Here is a 19,570-nt window from a genome sequence, read left to right on the forward strand (position 1 = left end):
GTTTCCTGACGTGAAACGAGTTAGCGTTTCCTTTTCAAATAGTCTTTTCTATTTGTTACGTTGAAGACCTGTTTAATTTACGAAACGGAGTTATGTCGTTCCTGCAAAAATAGAGACAGAAAATCAGAATAAAAAATATTGATCTGCGAACATTCATATTTACAACCATTAGATTACGTAATAGGAGTTAGCAATCCCTGTATCATGCAATATTAGTTTTCCACTTGTGTTTCTGATCGTTAAAACTCTGGCTTTAAATATATTAGATAAATTTTAGTTGTTTTTGAATTAGGCACAAAGCTACACAATGGGCTATATGTGCTCTGCCCACCACGGGTATCGAAACCCGGTTTTTAGCGTTATAAGTCCGCAGACATACCGCTGACCCACATAAATTTTAATTAGTTTCAGGTTCCAATGGCATACAATGAAGTATCTTCATCAGGAGTCATCAAGGGTTCCCAAAATGTTTAGCTTTATACCTACAAAGACCTTAGACACCTAATGATTTAATAGACATTTTGAACAATAGTCGCTTGCAAATAACCTTAGTTTCATAACAAGTTGTAGTCTGACAAAATAATCTCCAGCTCATAAACAACGTTGTGTAGTCATATTTACGGCAATAAACACAGTTCTTCCTGAAAATATTCCTTTGTCTGGTGTCACGAAATTAATATTTATATATGCGCTGAGGTTCACCTAAGACCGTTTCGCGGTTAGTAGTCTGGAAGACACTAATATACAACATAGTTAAATTTCGCAAACTTTGATTCCTTTTCGCAGTCATTACGCATATTCTGTTACGTTTAGATTACTCACTTGCGCTTCTTGATTCGATTTTGCGAGTTATAGAAACAAATTTTTGGATGGTGGTTCACCTTATTGTAAACGTAATTAAAATATTTTAAGCGGAGCTTTGGTTTGTTTTGAATTTCACGCAACGCTACTCAAGAGCTATCTGCGCTAGCCGTTTCTAATTTAGCAGTGTAAGACAGTGGAAGGCAGCTAGTTATCACCACCCACCGCCAACTCTTGGGCTACTCTTTTATCAACGAATAGTGGGATTGACCGTCACATTATAACGCCCCCACGGCTGAAAGGGTGAGCATATTTGGTTCGACGAGGATTCGAACCCGCGACTTTCGGATTATGAGTCGAACGCCTTAACCCACCTGGCCATCCTAGGCCTTGCGGAATTTTGAAACTGTATTGTATTTATTTATTAATTTGTAAGCGTAGACCTTCCAGTAACAAAAGAAATCTAATCACAAATAAATAACATTGTAACATCAATTAAACTATTTATTGTAACAGGGCTCGGCATGACCAGGTGGTTAGAAAGGTTGACTTGCAATATGAGGGTCGAAGGTTCGAATCCCCGTCATATACCAAACATAGTGCCTTTTAGCCGTGGATGACATTATAATGTTACGGTTAATCCCACTAGTCGTTGGTAAAAGAGTAACCCAAGAGTTGGCGGTGGGTGGTGATGACTAGCTGCCTTCCCTCTTTCGCTTCTAAATTAGAGACGGCTAACGCAGATAGACCTCATACAGTTTTACGCGAAACTTAAACCAACCAGTTATATTGGCAATTAAATATATACGATGTCTTCTGCTTGTATATATTCGCTTGATTACTACACAACATTTCCTGAATATTAATTTTAGCATGGAGTAGTTTATATAATCATTTCGCATTATTATGAAATTATATCAAATATTAAAATCTAATCCAAAATATTTCAGTCCAGCATACCACATAAAAATAGTGCATGCAATTCTATAATAAAAATTCAGTAATGGTTTTCTTTTGCCTACTAGATGGGTCGGCTAGCCTATATATTGGTTCACCTAGTTGGTCAATACTGTAAAGATTCGCATATTCCAGGTAAGTTGAGAAAAAGTTTAAAAAGTTATTTTTCATTGACCTGTATTAGTGATAATTAAAAGATACAGAATCTCTTAAATTTTGAAATATACAATATAGCATGTCCTTAAAACATTGGCCACGTTTTTAAGGTGTATATTTGACGTACTGATGTTACGTTGGAAAGAAGAAACTAGTTTTGATTTTTATATCCTTGTGATGTACAATTACTTCCTCTTCTATCTCATTAAAATAAAGTGATTTATAAAACCTCTACAAGGTAACCCACGAGTAAGCGGTGAGTTGTGTTGAATAGTTTATTTCTCTCGTGTCTATCTCACGTCAAGATTAAGGACAGCTAGCACACATAATCCTCGAGTAGCTTTGCTTGAAATTCAACAAAATAAGCTGAATATAAGAGATTGCACGTGGGTAATTTTACTCTCCCTTTTTATATGAAATTATAGACTTCAGGTTTTCCGAAAATGTGAGCACCTCTCTCAGGGAATGTGTGTTCGTGTTTTACATCTCGTCATTTAACTTACTCTTTCACTTATTCAGGACATAATAGGACGTGAAGGACAAAAGTTTGGGAAACGCTGATGTATATTTCAATGAAAAGCGCAACAATGAAATTACTGAAAAACGAAACAATATCAAATGGAGAATGGAATCTATACCACTTCTTCACGCGAGTTTCCAACAACTTGTGGTCATATGGTCAGAGTAAGTTCGGCATATTTGGTGCATGGTGTTTTTTCGTCTCCTCAGCGACTCACCCACGGCATCCTGAACATTTTCATTTGTTTCAACATGTGTGAAGACGTGGCCTAGTGGTTAGCACCCCAAGTAGCTGATGGGAAGGTCTAAGGTTCAAACCTCGATATGCTGCTAAACACGCTTCGCATTTTCAGCCTTGGAGACATTATAGTCATTAGAGTTAATTTCAAACGTTTAAGGATATTTGTATAGTTGGTAAGTGCTGCTAACTAATTTTCCTCTTTCTGGTCAACAGTTACAAATTTGTGATGGCTATTCATGAGCCTTGGAGTCTCAAACCTGGCCATTTATCTCATAGTGTTGTACAAAGTACCATTCAAGTTGAAAATACTAAATATCAAAATGTTTGTCACGTCATAATTTCTTTCATCGTACTGAACAAGTGGAATATTTGAGTTATTTTGGTGAAAAGGTTGAACAAAAAGAGTGAGGATGTACATTGTCGTAATAGAGCAATATTTCTTAACTGTATTTGACAAATGATCTCCTCTTCTGGGGCTTTGGTCGTCGCGATCACATTATCTCTAAAAGATGAAAAATTATTGATGTTTCTTGATGCACCTCGAGGAATCAAAACAAAATGTTGGATCACTTGAAGAGTCGTCACACCAGCACACTTCACTTGTAGAATCATCACCCTGCCTCACAATTAATATAAACTGTATAATTAGAGTAACAAAAAATTCCAAAATATTAAATATTGTGTTTCGTAAATTTTATTAATAGGTTTACAGGAAATGAAAGATCGATAACACAATAATTCGTGACACGTAATTAACAGAAGTTCCAAATTTATAAAGAAAACATTTAAAAATACACTATATTTATTATAATGCGAAATGAGAACACAAAGTTTCAAAAACAGTATCTGAACAAAATACTTAATCATTGTTTCCCTCGTAGATTTCTGCTTTTTTGCTTCTTTGCGACGGACATTCGAAAACGATCTAAGAAAAGGCATAGTTACAACATTTGTGATCATTCCTGCGTGAAACAAACGTTATTTCAATCTGGAAATTCGACTACTAACGTTAAATCGTTAAAAGATATTCATGTGAAAAAAGTCTGAAATTTTCTAAAATTATCCTGAGAACGTTTTCCTAAATTTTCAAAACACAAAATATTCCTAGAATATTTCAGTCTTTACTTAGAACCACCTTAAGAATAAGCACTCCAGGCTGTTCCACCTGAAATATCTATCGTCACCCCAAAGTTTGATGAGGTGACGATTCTTCAGGTGATTCAAAATGTTGACTTAGCACAGACAACTACTGACCCAGCAAACTTTGACAGTAAACAGCAGGATTAGACATGAGGTTTCGTCTTCTTAAAAATAAAAAAACTGGTAAGTAACTACATGGTGGATTTTCTTGGTAGTTTTCTATGTACAGTCAATGAGAAAGTTAGAACACCCTATGAAAGCCTGTGTATTTTTGTAACATTTTTAGATATATAGATATTTAATCTCAATTTCAACAACACTGAGAAATTATAGGAATATAAGTAAACAATTAAAACTGAAAAAAGACTTTTCAAGATCTTCTGTAAATGTAGTTCTACAAAAATGCATATTCTAACTGAGGAAAAAGTTAGGACACCCTACCTCCTAATAGCTAGTGTTACCCCCTTTGGCTGAAATAACTGCAGTGAGACACTTCTTGTAGCCATCTACCAGTCTCTTACATCGGTCTGAAGAAAGTTTGCCCCACTCCTCAATGCAGAATTCGTTCAGCTGTGAGATGTTTGAGGGTTTTTTTGCATTACAGCCCGTTTCAAGTCACCTTATAACATCTCATTGGGATTAAGATCTGGGCTTTGACTCAGCCATTTCAGGACTATCCATTTTTAGTTTTCAGCCAGTCCTTGGTGGATTTACTGGTATGTTTTGGGTCATTGTCGTGTTGCAGGGCCCAGTTCCGCTTCAGCTTTAATTTTCGTACAAATAGTCTCACATGATCCTCAAGCACCCTCTAATACATAGTAGAATTCATGGTGAATTCTATGATTGTGAGCTGTCCAGGTCCTGCTGCAGCAAAGCAGCCTCAAATCACGACACTTCCACCACCGTGCTTCACAGTCGGTATGAGGTTCTTTTCCTGTAATGCTGTATTTGATTTACGCCAAACATGTCCTCTGTTCTGGTGTCCAAATAATTCAATTCTGGACTCATCTGTCCAAAGAACATTATTCCAGAAGTCCTAGCCTTTGTCTAAATTCTCTCTGGCAAACTTCAGTCTGGCCTTGATGTTTCTCTTAGAGATCAAAGGTTTCCTCCTTGCATACCTCCCATGCAAGTTAAACTTGTGCAATCTCTTTCTGATTGTAGAGGCGTGCACTTTCACATCAACAGTAGCCAGAGTCTGCTGTAGATCCCGTGATGACATGCTAGGGTGTTTGGAGACCTCTTTTAGCATCTTGCGGTCTGCTCTCGGGGTGAACTTGCTTGGACGACCAGACCTGGGCATGATGGCAGTTGTTTTGAAAGCCCTCCACTTGTTGACTATTTTCCGGACAGTGGAATGGCTGATTTCAAAATCTTTTGGGATCTTTTTAACTCCCTTACCAGACTCATAAGCTGCTACAATTTTCTTTCTGAAGGCTCTCACCATGGTGCTCACTCTCACTTCAACAGTCAGGAGCACACCAAACTAAATGTATGAGGTTTAAATAGTGCAGGCCTCATTCACAATGCTGAGTAACGATCTTTTAATCACATGCACCTGGTGTGATACACCTGTGTGTGAGTTGAGCCCTTTTGAGTGGGTATAAATGTGGGTGTGTCCTAACGTTTTCTTCAATTAGAATATGCATTTCTGTAGAATTACATTTTACAGAAGATCTTGAAAAGTCTTTTCTTCAGTTTTACTTGTTTAGTTATATTACTTTAATTTCTCAGTATTGTTACAATTGAGATTAAATATCCATTTATCCAAAAATGTTATAAAAATGCACAGGCTTTCATAGGGTGTCCTAACGTCTTCACATGACTGTATATTGCTTCTTCGTGACAAGACTACTCATGAATCTACTGGCTACAGACTGGTAAGAGATACACTAAATAATGTTAACAGTAAATTTAATGTGATATATTATTTCCCTGTCCACATATATATATAAGTTTTAATATTTATTGGAAACATAAAATTTCGATCTCTGTAAATAATCTTCAAAAATCGTGTCTAACAACACAAGAAACAAGAAAAATATACGGCTACGTTGTAGGCGCGAAAAGCTTGAGTTCAATTATTAAATTTCGTCTTTTGTTCTTAACATTTCTCTTTCGCATCCTCATGTATAAAAATAGTGTTTAAATTACTAAATTACTCGTGTTTATTTTTACAACTTGATGCTGTTCCGCATCAAGTTGTATTAAGCTGTGTGTACAATTTTCTTTGCTCACTTAATAGCAGATCAGTTTCGTGGTCCTCATTTGTGTTGTTAACTGTATACCAGCTTTTTTCAAAGCTGCAACTAGAAAATTCATTGACTTTTATATCTTCGTTTTAATTTCAGTATTTTCAAGGTTACCCCTAACTAACTACCCATGGCAACAGGTAACTATTTCCTCTTTCTTCATCCTGGTATTGGGTGTACTCGTTGTATTTCAACGTATTCTAAATATGGGTGTTTAATTAAGACCAAATTACCATAATGCGTGGGCAACTACTTTGCTATGTCTACGTTTATAGATTTGTAGTAAGGGCATACAAGCTGGATTTGCAATGAACTTGAATTATGTTTAATCGTCTTCAAGTAGACGGTTATATGTGTGAACGTTTAAAAAGTTAAATATTCCTAACAAAAATAATTTTTCTGAAAATAATGTAATTACTACTGCACAAATACAGAATAAAGTAAGTGTAATCCGTTTACCCTTTGTATATATCAAAGTAGTAATTATTAATAAGAGTGCGGTTGAATGTTTTTATGCTGATTAACTATTTAACTCTTATTTCAAAGGCCTACATATCATCCTCAGTTTAACATAATCAAACACGCATAAATATGTTATAGAACCTTTGTTTCGAATTACGCGCAAACCTATATGAGAAATATCTGCATTAGCTCTCCAAAATTTATAATTTACTAATAACCACCCACTGCCAACTCTTGGGCTACTCTTTTACCAACAAATAGTGGATGATTGGTCATTACTTTATAACGCCCCCACAACTGAAAGGGCAAACATGTTTATTGTGACGGAGGTTCGAACCCGCGACCCTAAGATTAAAAGTTGAGCGCCCTAAGTAACTGACCATGCCGGACCCATTATAGGACTTTCACTGTAGTGTAAACTCTTATTAGTGATTGTTTTGTTACGGCAAAACCACATCGGGCTATCTGCTGAACCCACTGAGGGGAATTGAACCCTAAATTTTAGTGTTGTAAATCCGTAGACATACCGCTGTACTAGCGGGGGGTGAATCTTTTATTAGACAAACTGTGTTTTAAACAGAAATAAGAACATGTTTACGTTTTAGGTTCTAACAATAATGGGCTCGGCATGGCCAGGTGATTAAGGCAGTCAACTCGTAATCCGAGGGTCACGGGTTCGAATTCCCGTCGCACCAAACATGTTCGCCCTTTCAGCCATGAGAGTGTTATAATGTTACGGTGAATCCCACTATTCGTTGGTAAAAGAGTAGCTCAAGAGTTGGCTTGGCGGTGGGTGATGATGGCTAGCTGTCTTCCCTCTAGCCTTATACTGCTAAATTAATGAGGGCTATCTGCGCTAGCCCTCGTGTAGCTTTGCACGAAATTCAAAAACAAATCTAACAATAATGTACCTAAAACCTTATCTGTCATCGCTGACCTTTAAAGATGGTGAGGTTAAATATACTTCTCATGTCTATAGAGTGCTTTAGGTTAGTATATGTACGTGCAGGCGTAACATAAACATTTAACATAAGTATAAAATTCCACTCGATCATAGTAACGTTTAAAAGTAGAATAGATACAAAATCGGTAACCTGTTTATTCTTCTTAACTTAGCGATTTCACAATTTAAGTCTTGTGTTTGTTTGTTTGTTTGTTTACCCTTCCTATATAATATTCGATATAAAGCAACTCCGCTTAATTATTTCCAAATCCTCAATTATTTTTAATGAAGTATAACCAATAATTAATAATAGAAAATATAAAATTATTTTGTTCAATATTAGTGCTTTCGAAGCAAATCTGCCATGTATTCATTGTTCTATTACTAAAATTCGTGGTAAAGATAGTTACAAAATCTAATTTTTAATCGTTTTATTATGAAACACTAGCCCATTTTCCATGGCGCCAGTGCATTAGATCAGTGTGTGACGTATTCGTGACTTCATATCTGCACCCTGAGAATGGAGAAAAATAAAGTTCTCCATGACGGGAAACGGAGGCGAAACGGGAAAATCATGATCCTATTGCAATTATACATGCAAAAAGATAAACATTTCGCGAAGTTATGGGTTGCACATCACGTAATGAAAACGTTTTTCCCGTATCATATAAGCAAGCGTTCTCTTATAGTATGATTTACAATAAAAGAAGTTATTTGAGAATGATTGGTTACAGTGCGATATTTTTAATCAAGAAAATGAAGAAGCCAAAACTTCTGGCCGCAATATCCTAATGGAAAACGGTCTCTTTTGTTTCAATAATAAGAGGAAACATAGAAGACTTTCAGAGTGCCACCATACACTATTATTTGCATACACCATAATATTATGGTGCACGCGCACACATAGACACACAGATGTTATACATACAGGATAATAACACAATGAATGAATGATGCGTAAGATCATGTCGCTTTGTATGAAAAAGCGCATAAAAAAAGGGGAAGACATTTAAACATTTAAATTTTGTATTAAATATATGCCCCCTCTAGTGGCTCAGCGGCATGTCTACGGACTTACAATGCTATAAAACGAGTTTTGATACCCGTGGTGAGCAGAGTCAAGATAGCCCATTGTATAGCTTTGTGCTTAACTTCAAACAAATTTAAACATGTTTCTCACTTGTAAGAAAATAAATCAATAATTCTAAAGAAAATATTTGTCAACTGGTTTGTTTGGAAGTTTGCGCAAAGCTAGACGAGAACCATCTTTGCTAGCTGTTCCTCATTTATCAGTGAAAGACCAGAGGGAAGGCAGCTAGTCATCATCACCCAATTCCAACTCTTGAACTACTCTTTTACCAACGAGTAATGTAACATTATATATAACTCCTCCACGATTGAAAGGACGAGTATGCTTGATGAGACGGGAATTCAAACCCGCAGATTCCTGGTCAAGCGCGCAAATTAGCTGTCCATTTCAAACAGGATTATAATGGAACAGTAGGTAATTTCATATCTTTCTTCAATTCAAACATATACATTGAAACATACAAAGACATTTCCTAATGAACAATTTTGCGCCCTGGTGGTTAACGTGTCAAACTGTTGGTCTGAAGTTCCCGACCCGTTACCACTAAGAAAAACATATAATGCTTCTTACTTTGCGGTTGTGCATTTATTGTAATCGAGAGATCACATTCTACTACAAGGTGACCAGTGGGGTTAACTATCTGCTTTCCCTCTAATTTATGACTTCTAAGTTAAGGATGGCTAGTGCAGATAGCCCTCGAGTAGCTTTTTGCAAAGTTTGACAAATAAACAATGTTCAATTTGTCTTTCCCTAAAGAAAAGTTACCATTTAATCTCAGATTATTAGATATAAAAATACATATTTTTAAAGTGTACCCTTAATATTTTATACACGTGCAGCCAAAGCGTTTTTTTAAAACCTGATAGAAAGTATTGTAATAATTAAATTTTACATTAAAAAAGGTTAAGTCTCACATGTTATTGAGTGTGTAAGTTTAATACATAACATATCTCACAACTGGTTTAGCTGATACTTCGTAACAGCTGAAAACGCAAGTTTAAATAATATACTTTCAAATCTTTTATTCTGGTTTATAGATTGTCAGAAGAATCTTATGTTGTATGGGATGTCTAACTTGATGAACAAGGATGAAGATAGTCTTGACGTCTTAGACCCATATCAAAAAGACGGACATCAGTTAGGTAAGATTAGAGATTCACTCAACAATATCAAGGTAGCAAATGTTTTATTTTTTAAACCAATTTTACAAGTTTGATCTACATTTGTTTTTCAATATAATACTTAATTTCATTATTTCAGTCGAAAATAAGTTATTTCCTATTGATTGCTCTTTTCAAACGCAGTTATGTTTCATACTAGTTCTATAAATATCAGACATCCATTAGGCTCTTATTAACACTTTTATTCGCATTCAGTGGAACATATCACTGGTATTTTTCTTACAAAACAGCTTCAAGTGTATTGAGATTTAACGGGCGGTGTTCCAGATTCTCACAATGGTTCAGGTGGATTGAAATCGATTATTTGGGCTAGACGAAGTCAGTACTGAAATTTTTTAAACTAAAAACACTGCTGTACTTAGTTTTTAGTGTGACAAAACTTTTTATAGAATTTCATCAATACAGGCAGTATGGCATTATACAGAATATTGCAGTGTGGAAAACATTCACTTCTCACTTAATATAATTATTAACGAAATGTAAATTATCTAAAACAAGTCCACATCACTAATAAATCTCCATGGTTAATATGACAATGTCTATCTAAGCAAGCAGGAAGTAGAGACTTTTTTTTTTCTCGACACCTTACTCACAGTGGAGTCGAATTTAATCAAACAGGCAACTTGAAATACCTTGAACATTCACATACTGAAAAATGGTGCATCTAATAACTATTCATCTTTCAAGACGCACGAATTCCATTTCGGTGCACGTGGTGGGTACAATACAGATAATCAATTGTAGAGCTTTCCGTACTCGTTTCTTTACATGATCGTTTCAGTTTAGGCAGGTCAAATTTTAGCACCTTCCATCTGCCTAGTGTTAAAGCACAGTTAAAATAATCGAATATGATCGCATTCTTGGCAGTTTCATGCTTTGTCTCTCTGTCTGTAAGGAATGATTTGGAACAGGAAGTTTGAATTGTCTTTCCCCTCGTTATATAAAGGTGCTTCACAGAAAGTTAGAACAATTATATTGTGGTCGTCACGAGCTTATTGCATTAATTATGGATTATTCCTGTGTGGAATTCATGGTGATACACTACCTACTGGTAATTAACCTTATTTATAAGATATTCACACAATTCTTAGTTGTCATCTCTTTAACAAGGCAGCTCTATTGTCTTTCATTTGTACTTTATTCCTTTTATTTTATCTAATCTTATGTAGACCTACTTTATAACCTTATTCTGAGAATAATTTTGAAATAAATGCCATTTGTATTTAAAACGGTTAAATTTTAAAATAAAGACGGGTGACTGTTTTACAGAAAAGCCACATCAGGCTATCTATTGTGTCCACCTAGGGGAATCGAACTGCTGATTCTAGTGTTGTAAGTCCGAGTACTTACCTTTGTCCTACCATGGGACATTATGGAAAGACAAAAATTAAAATAATCAAAATAAAGATTAAAGTTAAAACAATTTCAAAAGAATTTTTGAATAATCAATTTAAAAAGTAAGATTTCGAATAATTGAACCAATTAAAATAGCTTAAAAACTAAAATCAGAAAGTACCAGGGAAAACTCTTGTAATTACTAAAACACTTAAAATATCAACATAATTTAACAATCTTTGAAACCAGTTTAAAACACCCCCCTGTGGTATAACGGCATGTCCGCCGACTTATACTGCTAGAAACCGGGTTTCGATACCGGAGGTGGGCAGAACAGAGAGAGTCGTTTATGTAGTTTTGTGCTTAATAACAAACAAACAACAATAATTAATAATACTAAACTAACATTCGAAGTATTTAAGAAAACCTGAGATATAGGTAGACCAGACTAATTAATATTCTATATTCAAAGGAAAATCTTATTCAAACTTTATAACTCTTGTAATAACGTCGATTTCACGCCCTACGTAATTAAGTTATTTTTTGTATCACATTAATCCTTTAATAATCTTTTTCTTGTGTTTTCACTTTCTCTCGGCCCGGCATGGCCAAGCGAGTTAAGGCGTGCGACTCGTAATCCGAGGGTCGCGGGTTCGCATCCCCGTCGTGCTAAACATGCTCGCCCTCTCAGCCGTGGGGGCGTTATAATGTTACGGTCAATCCCACTATTCGTTAGTAAAAGAGTAGCCCACGAGTTGGCGGTGGGTGGTGATGACTAGCTGTCTTCCCTCTAGTCTTACACTGCAAAATTAGGGACGGCTAGCACAGATAGCCCTTGAGTAGCTTTGTGCGAAATTCAAAAAAACAAACAAACACACTTTTTCCTCATCAGAGTATGTAAACTAAGCTGGAGTTCTTAAACTTTTATTGTTGTAGGTATTGTAAGAGCTTAATAGTGAAAGTAAAGTAGAATATGTAACAATAGATCAACCATACCTTATCTGTTTTATTTGGTGATGAAGAATATTTAGAATTTCTAGATAGTTTCATTTACCTAGCAAAGTTGTTCATATATTTTAAAATTTTGTTTAACTGTTTGTTGTTCGGTTCTTGATTGGTCTTAGCCTTCTAGAAAAATAAATAGACTGAATTTAGTACGGATTAAGAGCAACTTATCACTATTTGTACGGCTATTTTAGTTGTGATTCTTGTATATGCTTAGCAGTAAATGAAACGTATTTACTGACTAGAGCGTCGAGAACGTGTGTGTGATTGATGTTCATCTTTATGAACCGAAAGTAGCAATGGCCCGTAAGATTCACACGTAAAATCAGTTTGTACCGACTCAACATCAACTGGGTATGTTGTTGCGTTGTGGTGTTTCCAGATAAGTTGATTTCTCGAAAGAGTAAATTAGGTAAAAACCAATATAAAACGGGAGGCTCTGCAGGGCATGTTTCCAAGTAATAGTGAAAACTAACCGATTCTGTACTTCAGAGTAAAGGGGTTTGGCATAAGAGTGTGATGTACGTTGGACATAATATTTATTAATTTCACAAATACATTGTGTGTACTTGCGTTGGACTCTGGACAGTCACCTTTACCGGAGTTATGTATTGACCAGGCTGGCTAAACTTCCTCAAGGCTTATTTCCAAATTGATCAATACATTGAAGACAATGTTCTAGAGCAGTGTTTCCCAACCCAAAAGCTACTGCGCTCCGGTAGATATTTTGGATATTTCACTGCACTCCTATACCATGCTGCGTTCCGGCAATTAGGAAACATTATTCTAGACTGTTTAAATCTCACATTGATTACTTTAATCCATAACCTTATGTTTGTGCAGAGCGACTACTGCCGCTTATGTAACTTGTTTCCCCGATTAAAATATAACAAAAGTTTAAACATCGAAATATCCCTGACCTAACATTGGAGAAATCTGGTGTCGACCTTCATACTCAATGTGCAGTTTCTTATTGGTAGACCAAGCGTTAGCTCCAAGTGAAGGAGAAAGAACAGAGGTAGTTACAAAGAAATCATCTTAATGACTTTCCCCATCACATGTTGTTCCTCGGTGGGTCAGCGGTAAATTTCCGGAATTACAACGTTAGAATTTGAGAATTTATTCTCCTGGATTGACAGAGCACAGATAGTCCATTAAGTATTTTTGCTATACAAAACTTCATCTTCAACCACTGCACAAAGCTAGAGTAAATGAAAATATTTGAAAATTTTCTGTTCTTAAACAAAGAGACAGAAAAATGAATGGTGTTTCTGCATGTCACACAGTCACATCATTATTATAATGTAAGGTATAGAAGATAATCTTTTCTTTTAAATTTCTTCATTAGTTCGCTCATTAATAGTTCCAATGTATTATCGAGATTTGCTTTACTGACTTTCGAGTAAAACTACTTGAAGACTATTTGTGCTAGTCTTCCCTAATTGTAAAGTAATATACTAGAGGAAAGACAACTAGATGACGTCATCTACTGCAAACACTTGTGATACTACTTACCAATGAATAATGAGATTGGCTGTAAAATTATAATGTTCCAACGGCTGAAAAGACAAACATGTTAGGGTGCGGGTTTCGATCTCGCAAGTTGAGTGTCTTAGCTACCATACCATGAGAAATTTGTCCTCTTGGTAAGCCAAGGAAGAAGAAAAAAAAGTTATACTTTTGATATTTTCTAACGAGCGTAAGTGACACATGTTGAATTTTAACGTAATTTTATTTGGTTTCAAATACTTGAACTCATCTACTTGATATTTATTCAAGGGTTTGAAACTGAAATGAAACAAACACATTACTTCATTTATTAGAATAGCTAATACATTTCCTGTCATTTTTTAATACTTATCACTTTATTTAAGGCTGAAGTCAATAATAATTCAATGGATAACTTGTCCTTCCACCCCCACATACATACATATACACATTGTCTTGCAACGAGCAAGATTAGCAATCCAAACCAAATGAAACTTTTCATATCTACAAACTAAATCACAAGCGTATATTAACCTTCAAATTATCGACTCGTTGTTCATATCATTAACTGTGTGGACCAACTATTACACCGTATCGAGTAATTTTATGTTTTTACCTATGACAATAATTGGTGCAAACAACTGAACAAACAAAATTGTGGGAAATATGTGGAAGACCTCAGCGGTAATTAGTGGTACTTTTGATCAATTATTATTATTTTTGTCTCGTATGATACTAAAACCATTTAACTAAATGTACTTAAAAAGTCGATGGGTTCTTAATTGGTAGTTCTACGGTTATTAACAATTCACACCACACTGTGACGTTCATGATATATGTGGATTTCTTAAAAATTTATTTCAAGTTAATAAAATCCATATTGTTTTATCATTTTCTTTTCTATCCAGTTTGGAAGACTGCACTGAAATCTGGATTCAAAATGCCTCCTAAGGTTCCAAAAGAAATCAGCCAGACAGTTGAAGGTACAAACGTCAACTATTTAACGAATAGCTTATTTATGTTTAGATTTTACAATGAATAAAAGTAGCATGTTTAATACAAATAAATATCATCACTCAAGTTCACCTCTTAAAGATAATAAACTAAAATTAAACACGTGTCTTTTGTAGGGTTTTTGTTGTTGTTAGTTAAGTATTAGAAATGTTTCATGTATTTTTAGATATAGTTTCCGTGTTATAATCTATAAAGATCTTCATATGTTTTAGAATGTTCTAGCTGTTTCATTTGTACAATTTTATATTTCCAGACGTTTTACTTGGACTTCGTGAATTCACAGAGGAATCTGAAATGTCGAAATTGATTTTGTCCACTCCCTTACGTTAATTGTTACAATAACTTTTCTTCAAAAGCGTATTTGAATAATTATAAGGTACAGAATACTAAAGAATATCCTCTAAGTAAAGTATTATGATTTAATACAATAGCACAACCAACTGTGGTGACGTAACAACCGTTTAAATAGATATGTGAAAGTATAAAGTGGGTGTAAATCATTCATTGTTTATTTCGTGTCAATTTGTTTGTTGTTTTCCTTATATATACATAAACCTTACAAGATTTCTTGGTAAATAATGATTTTGTTTACAAATATATTAAAAAACAGTTAAACCTACCGTATCTGGTGTGGTAGGTAAATGAATTTTGTATCCTAAAAGTTGTTGTAGTATAGTGTTCTCTCGACACAAAATAATCGAAAACTTTGGCATTCGTTATGGGTTGTTCAGTTACTGCAATGTTTGTTGAGTTACCAAGAGTATGGATTTGATAAAAAAGTTGATTTAACCTTTTAAGATTCCTAGAAAAACTGATATTTAATCCTTTATTGTTCAATTTTTAAAGAAATCGTATATTTTGAATTAATCATACTCATCAGAACACATTGCTATTGGACCTATTATATTTTTAACACTGGATTATTTATCTAGCCGGCCCGTCATGGCCAATTGTGTTAAGGCATTCGACTCGTAATCCGAGGGTTGCGGGTTTGAATCCCGGTCGCACCAAACACTATTCGTAGGTAAAAGAGTAGCCCAAGAGTTGGCGGTGGGTGGTGATGACTAGCTGCCTTCCCTCTAGTCTTACACTGCTAAATTAGGGACGACAAGCACAGATAGCCCTCGAGTAGCTTTGCGCGAAATTCAAAACAAACAAACAAATTTACCTGGCCCCTTAAAGATTTTCAGTAATAAGAATAATTTATAATAATAGTATTCCAACCTCACTTTATTAGTCAATCGATTCCCCTCGGTGGACACTGAAGATATAAAACAAACACACATGCTCATTAATAAAAAATCTCTAAGATTGGTTTTATCCCAAACTGGGACAGATGAAGCGTGGAATTTTTTGGTGTGGGGGACTGCGTTCGCGCTATCCCCTGTAAATGAAATCAGAAGTAAGAATTAGAAACATTTCCATTTATTAATAGTATCACTTAAATGTTTTCAGTGTTGCTACGAATTAATACTAACACCTGGATTGTAATCATTTCACAACTTATAATGCAAATTATAAATATTGAGGTATCAAATATATTGTAATCTAATAACAAAATCGTGATGACTTTTTCTTAGTTTGTATATTTCTGAGGATATTCATATCATCACGCTTTACCTTTCCGTAACATGTACACAAGTTTGCTTCAATTTTCATCAAACTTCCAGGAATGCGTACTAATCCTGGCCTGACATGGCCAAGCGCGTAAGGCGTGCGACTCGTAATCCGAGGGTCGCGGGTTCGCGCCCGCGTCGCGCTAAACATGCTCGCCCTCCCAGCCGTGTGGGCGTATAACGTGACGGTCAATCCCACTATTCGTTGGTAAAAGAGTAGCCCAAGAGTTGGCGGTGGGTGGTGATGACTAGCTGCCTTCCCTCTAGTCTTACACTGCTAAATTAGGGACGGCTAGCACAGATAGCCCTCGAGTAGCTTTGTGCGAAATTCCAAAACAAACAAACAAACAAACGTACTAATCCTCTTGCTTAGGTAAAGGTAACATGCTGTAATCTCCAACCCATAATAGCTTATACCATGTTGATACTACATTTATTCTTTTTCAACGAGTGACACAAATTTTCTTTTATGACTTGCGGAATTCTCTTACTTGGAATAATTGTTGATGAAGGACTGTGAACTAACACACTAGTGCTTCAGTCTGCATTGAAAAAAAAAAGTTGTCACTATTCCTACGTGTATCGTATTTCTCTTTTTCTTATGAGCTAGATTCTTATCTGTACATTTTGCAGATTCTTAATTCTGTTCTTCAAAATGCTAACCCTATAAACACACAGTTCTGTTCTGCTAATAAAATTAACCATGTACCTTTATTCTATTTGATGCTTCTAAATAACGTGTGAAACAAACGTGTTTAGAATGTACAAATAATACGTGATTCTCAGATTTATAATTAATGATCAAAATATTGTAAGTTATATGAAACTTTCTACTGTATGATGTTATTTTTAATACTCTTGCACAAACTTTGTAACTGCCAATCCATTTGAATTTCATATGGCCTATCTTGTGTTATTAAAGCAAGATAATACAAAGTAATGCTGACATGAAACAAAAAATTATCATTATATTTACATTTTACACTGTTCTACTCTGCTGTTTGTTTTGTTTTTGTAATTTGAGGGTTTTTTTAAAGCGTTTCTTCTTGGTATCATTATATTTACATTTTACACTGTTTTACTATGCTTTGTCTTTAAGTCGGCCGAGCGATGACTAGCTGCCTTCCCTCTAGTCTTACACTGCTAAATTAGGGACGGCTAGCACAGATAGCCCTCGAGTAGCTTTGTGAGAAATTCATAAACAAACAAAGAAAAAAAAAGTCTAAGTTTATCTAAGTAGGAGTAAAAATGATATGAGATGCCTCTTCTTTTCTCTGATTGACAAAATTATGTTTCTATAAGAGTTTGGCGTAGGTTTATAAATTATACACGTTGTTACACTGCATATCTTTATGTTACATATAATTAATTATCAACAAAAAACATTCATAAAACACTTTCATTTAATATCTTGTGGTTTTGTTACTGCACAAAAAAACAACAGAAAGTTTCAACGTTAGTATATCCATCTAGCATTACCACTCGAGGTGAGAAAATTCATTAGAAAAGTACTTTTAACGTCCAAGAGCAAGAATGTAAAAGAGAAGCTCTCTATTCTCAACCAGTGAGAAAATGGGTTGATCTGCAGCCTTGAAAATCCATTAGTCAAAAATAAAGTTATTTGCTGTTACTTAAGACACATTTCATAGTTATAGGCCATTTTCTTAGATAAAAGTCTAGAACTTAACATTTTATTACTACTTTCACCAATAGTTAAAGAAGTTGTTCTTGCATCTTAATGAATATTGGTTTTTCTTACACATGTGCTGACAGTTAAGACTGTATTAAAATATTAAAGTTTGGATTATAATCTACAATTTGATTTCAAACATATTGATATGAATTCATGAAATAGCAGTTCAATGAAATTTTGAATGCAAGTTAACAAATGCCATGACATTGCCTTTTATCTGCCACCAGGTGCAAGAGGGTTAATTAAGGGTCTTGCAAGACTCGCAAAATGTGAGATACGTCTTCTGTAAATTCTCATAAATATTAAAAATGGAACCGGGTAATTTTTACAACCTTCAAGTTTCCTTGGGTCAGGTTTTACTCGTTTAACAATCTAGTAAGCCATGATCCCAGTTGCTATATTTACTAATATAGTATATTTCAGAATTCAAAACATTTTATGTTAACCAAATAAAACCTTGTCCAATAGAAGAAAACTGTAGCCTGAAGTTACTCTTTACGCAAGAATATAACTGTCATCTAAATCAATTTAGAAGCATTAATATATGTGTCTTATATTAACATTCCATCTGGTATTTACACAATGGTGTTGTGGTTCACTAGCGCCCTTGTTTTTCTTATGACATTTTTTATTTCCTGCTTTCTCCAAGCTATATTTTATATAGTGTCATAAGCTTTTCGCATCAGTCGTAACTTGCCAATATCCTTAGCGTCTATGAAGTCTGTGCAGTGAACGTTTTGTAGATTCTGGATTACTGCCATCTTTTTTCTACAGTTGGTTCAGGTCCTTGGTTTGGTTTGTTTTGAATTTTGCAAAAGCTACACGAGAGATATCTGGGCTAACCTTCCCTAATTTAGCAGTGTAAGACCAAGAGGGAAGGCAGCACCCACTGCCAACTCTTGGATTATTCTTTTACCAACGAATAGTGGGATTGACCGTCACTTTATAATGCTCCCACGGCCGAAAGGGAGAGCATGTTTGGCGTGATGGGGATTTGAGCCTGTGACCCTCAGCTTACGAGTCGAGTGCCTTAACCACCTGCCCATGCTGGGCCGTCAGGTCCTTCGTCAACTTGATAAGTGCAGAGAAGTCAATAGGTTGATGTTTAAAGTCAGAAATACAGAACCATATACACAATATTTTGTGTTTTTGTCATTGCTCAAGAATTTTAGTAGATCTTTCAAAAGTAGTCCTTTTAATTCTATTCTTACAAATGGGATCTTCCAGCTACAAGTGGACTATTCCATCAGACTGTAATCAAAATCAACTTTCTTACTGGTTTTCTTAGAATTTATTTTTGTCAATTATCCAACATCTTGAGCAAAATAATTAAAGACATTTAACATAGGGTGTATAGAGGCAAACCATGTAACTACAGTCTCTTCACTACAAGTATTTCACCCTTCTCTTTCATCACTGTCCCATTAACTGTGTGTTTTTTTTCATTTGGGTGACATTGGTTAATTCCATAATGGCTTTATTTAAACTATTAGGATTCCATCTCAAATGCACCACATATGTTAAGCACAATAATTCATAATAGTGAATTCTTGGCACCTCTGAGGTCATGACTAGAATGTCCTGGGTCAACTTCTGCTATGGGCTTCAAGCTTATATCTTCCTTATTTGGTATTGTGGTCCATCAGTGTCCACATTTTTCTTATAGTATTTTTTTTA

General features: G+C 35.1%; 1 protein-coding gene across 2 annotated transcripts in view; it reads left to right on the top strand.

Annotated features, from left to right (window-relative positions):
- Nucleotides 1-17,157, top strand: part of Reg-5 (Rhythmically expressed gene 5) — a 35,477-nt gene extending 18,320 nt beyond the window's left edge. For both annotated transcript variants that reach the window (XM_076451076.1, XM_076451074.1), the window contains exons 2-5: nt 1,827-1,893; nt 9,599-9,703; nt 14,479-14,553; nt 14,838-17,157. In XM_076451076.1, coding sequence (XP_076307191.1) covers nt 1,827-1,893; nt 9,599-9,703; nt 14,479-14,553; nt 14,838-14,914 — 324 coding nt within the window. In that variant the 3' untranslated portion in view covers nt 14,915-17,157. The remainder of the gene's footprint in view (nt 1-1,826; nt 1,894-9,598; nt 9,704-14,478; nt 14,554-14,837) is intronic.
- Nucleotides 17,158-19,570: the final 2,413 nt, after the last annotated feature.

Source organism: Tachypleus tridentatus, chromosome 8 (genome assembly GCF_004210375.1).
Source record: "Tachypleus tridentatus isolate NWPU-2018 chromosome 8, ASM421037v1, whole genome shotgun sequence".
Classification (NCBI taxonomy): Eukaryota; Metazoa; Arthropoda; class Merostomata; order Xiphosura; family Limulidae; genus Tachypleus; species Tachypleus tridentatus.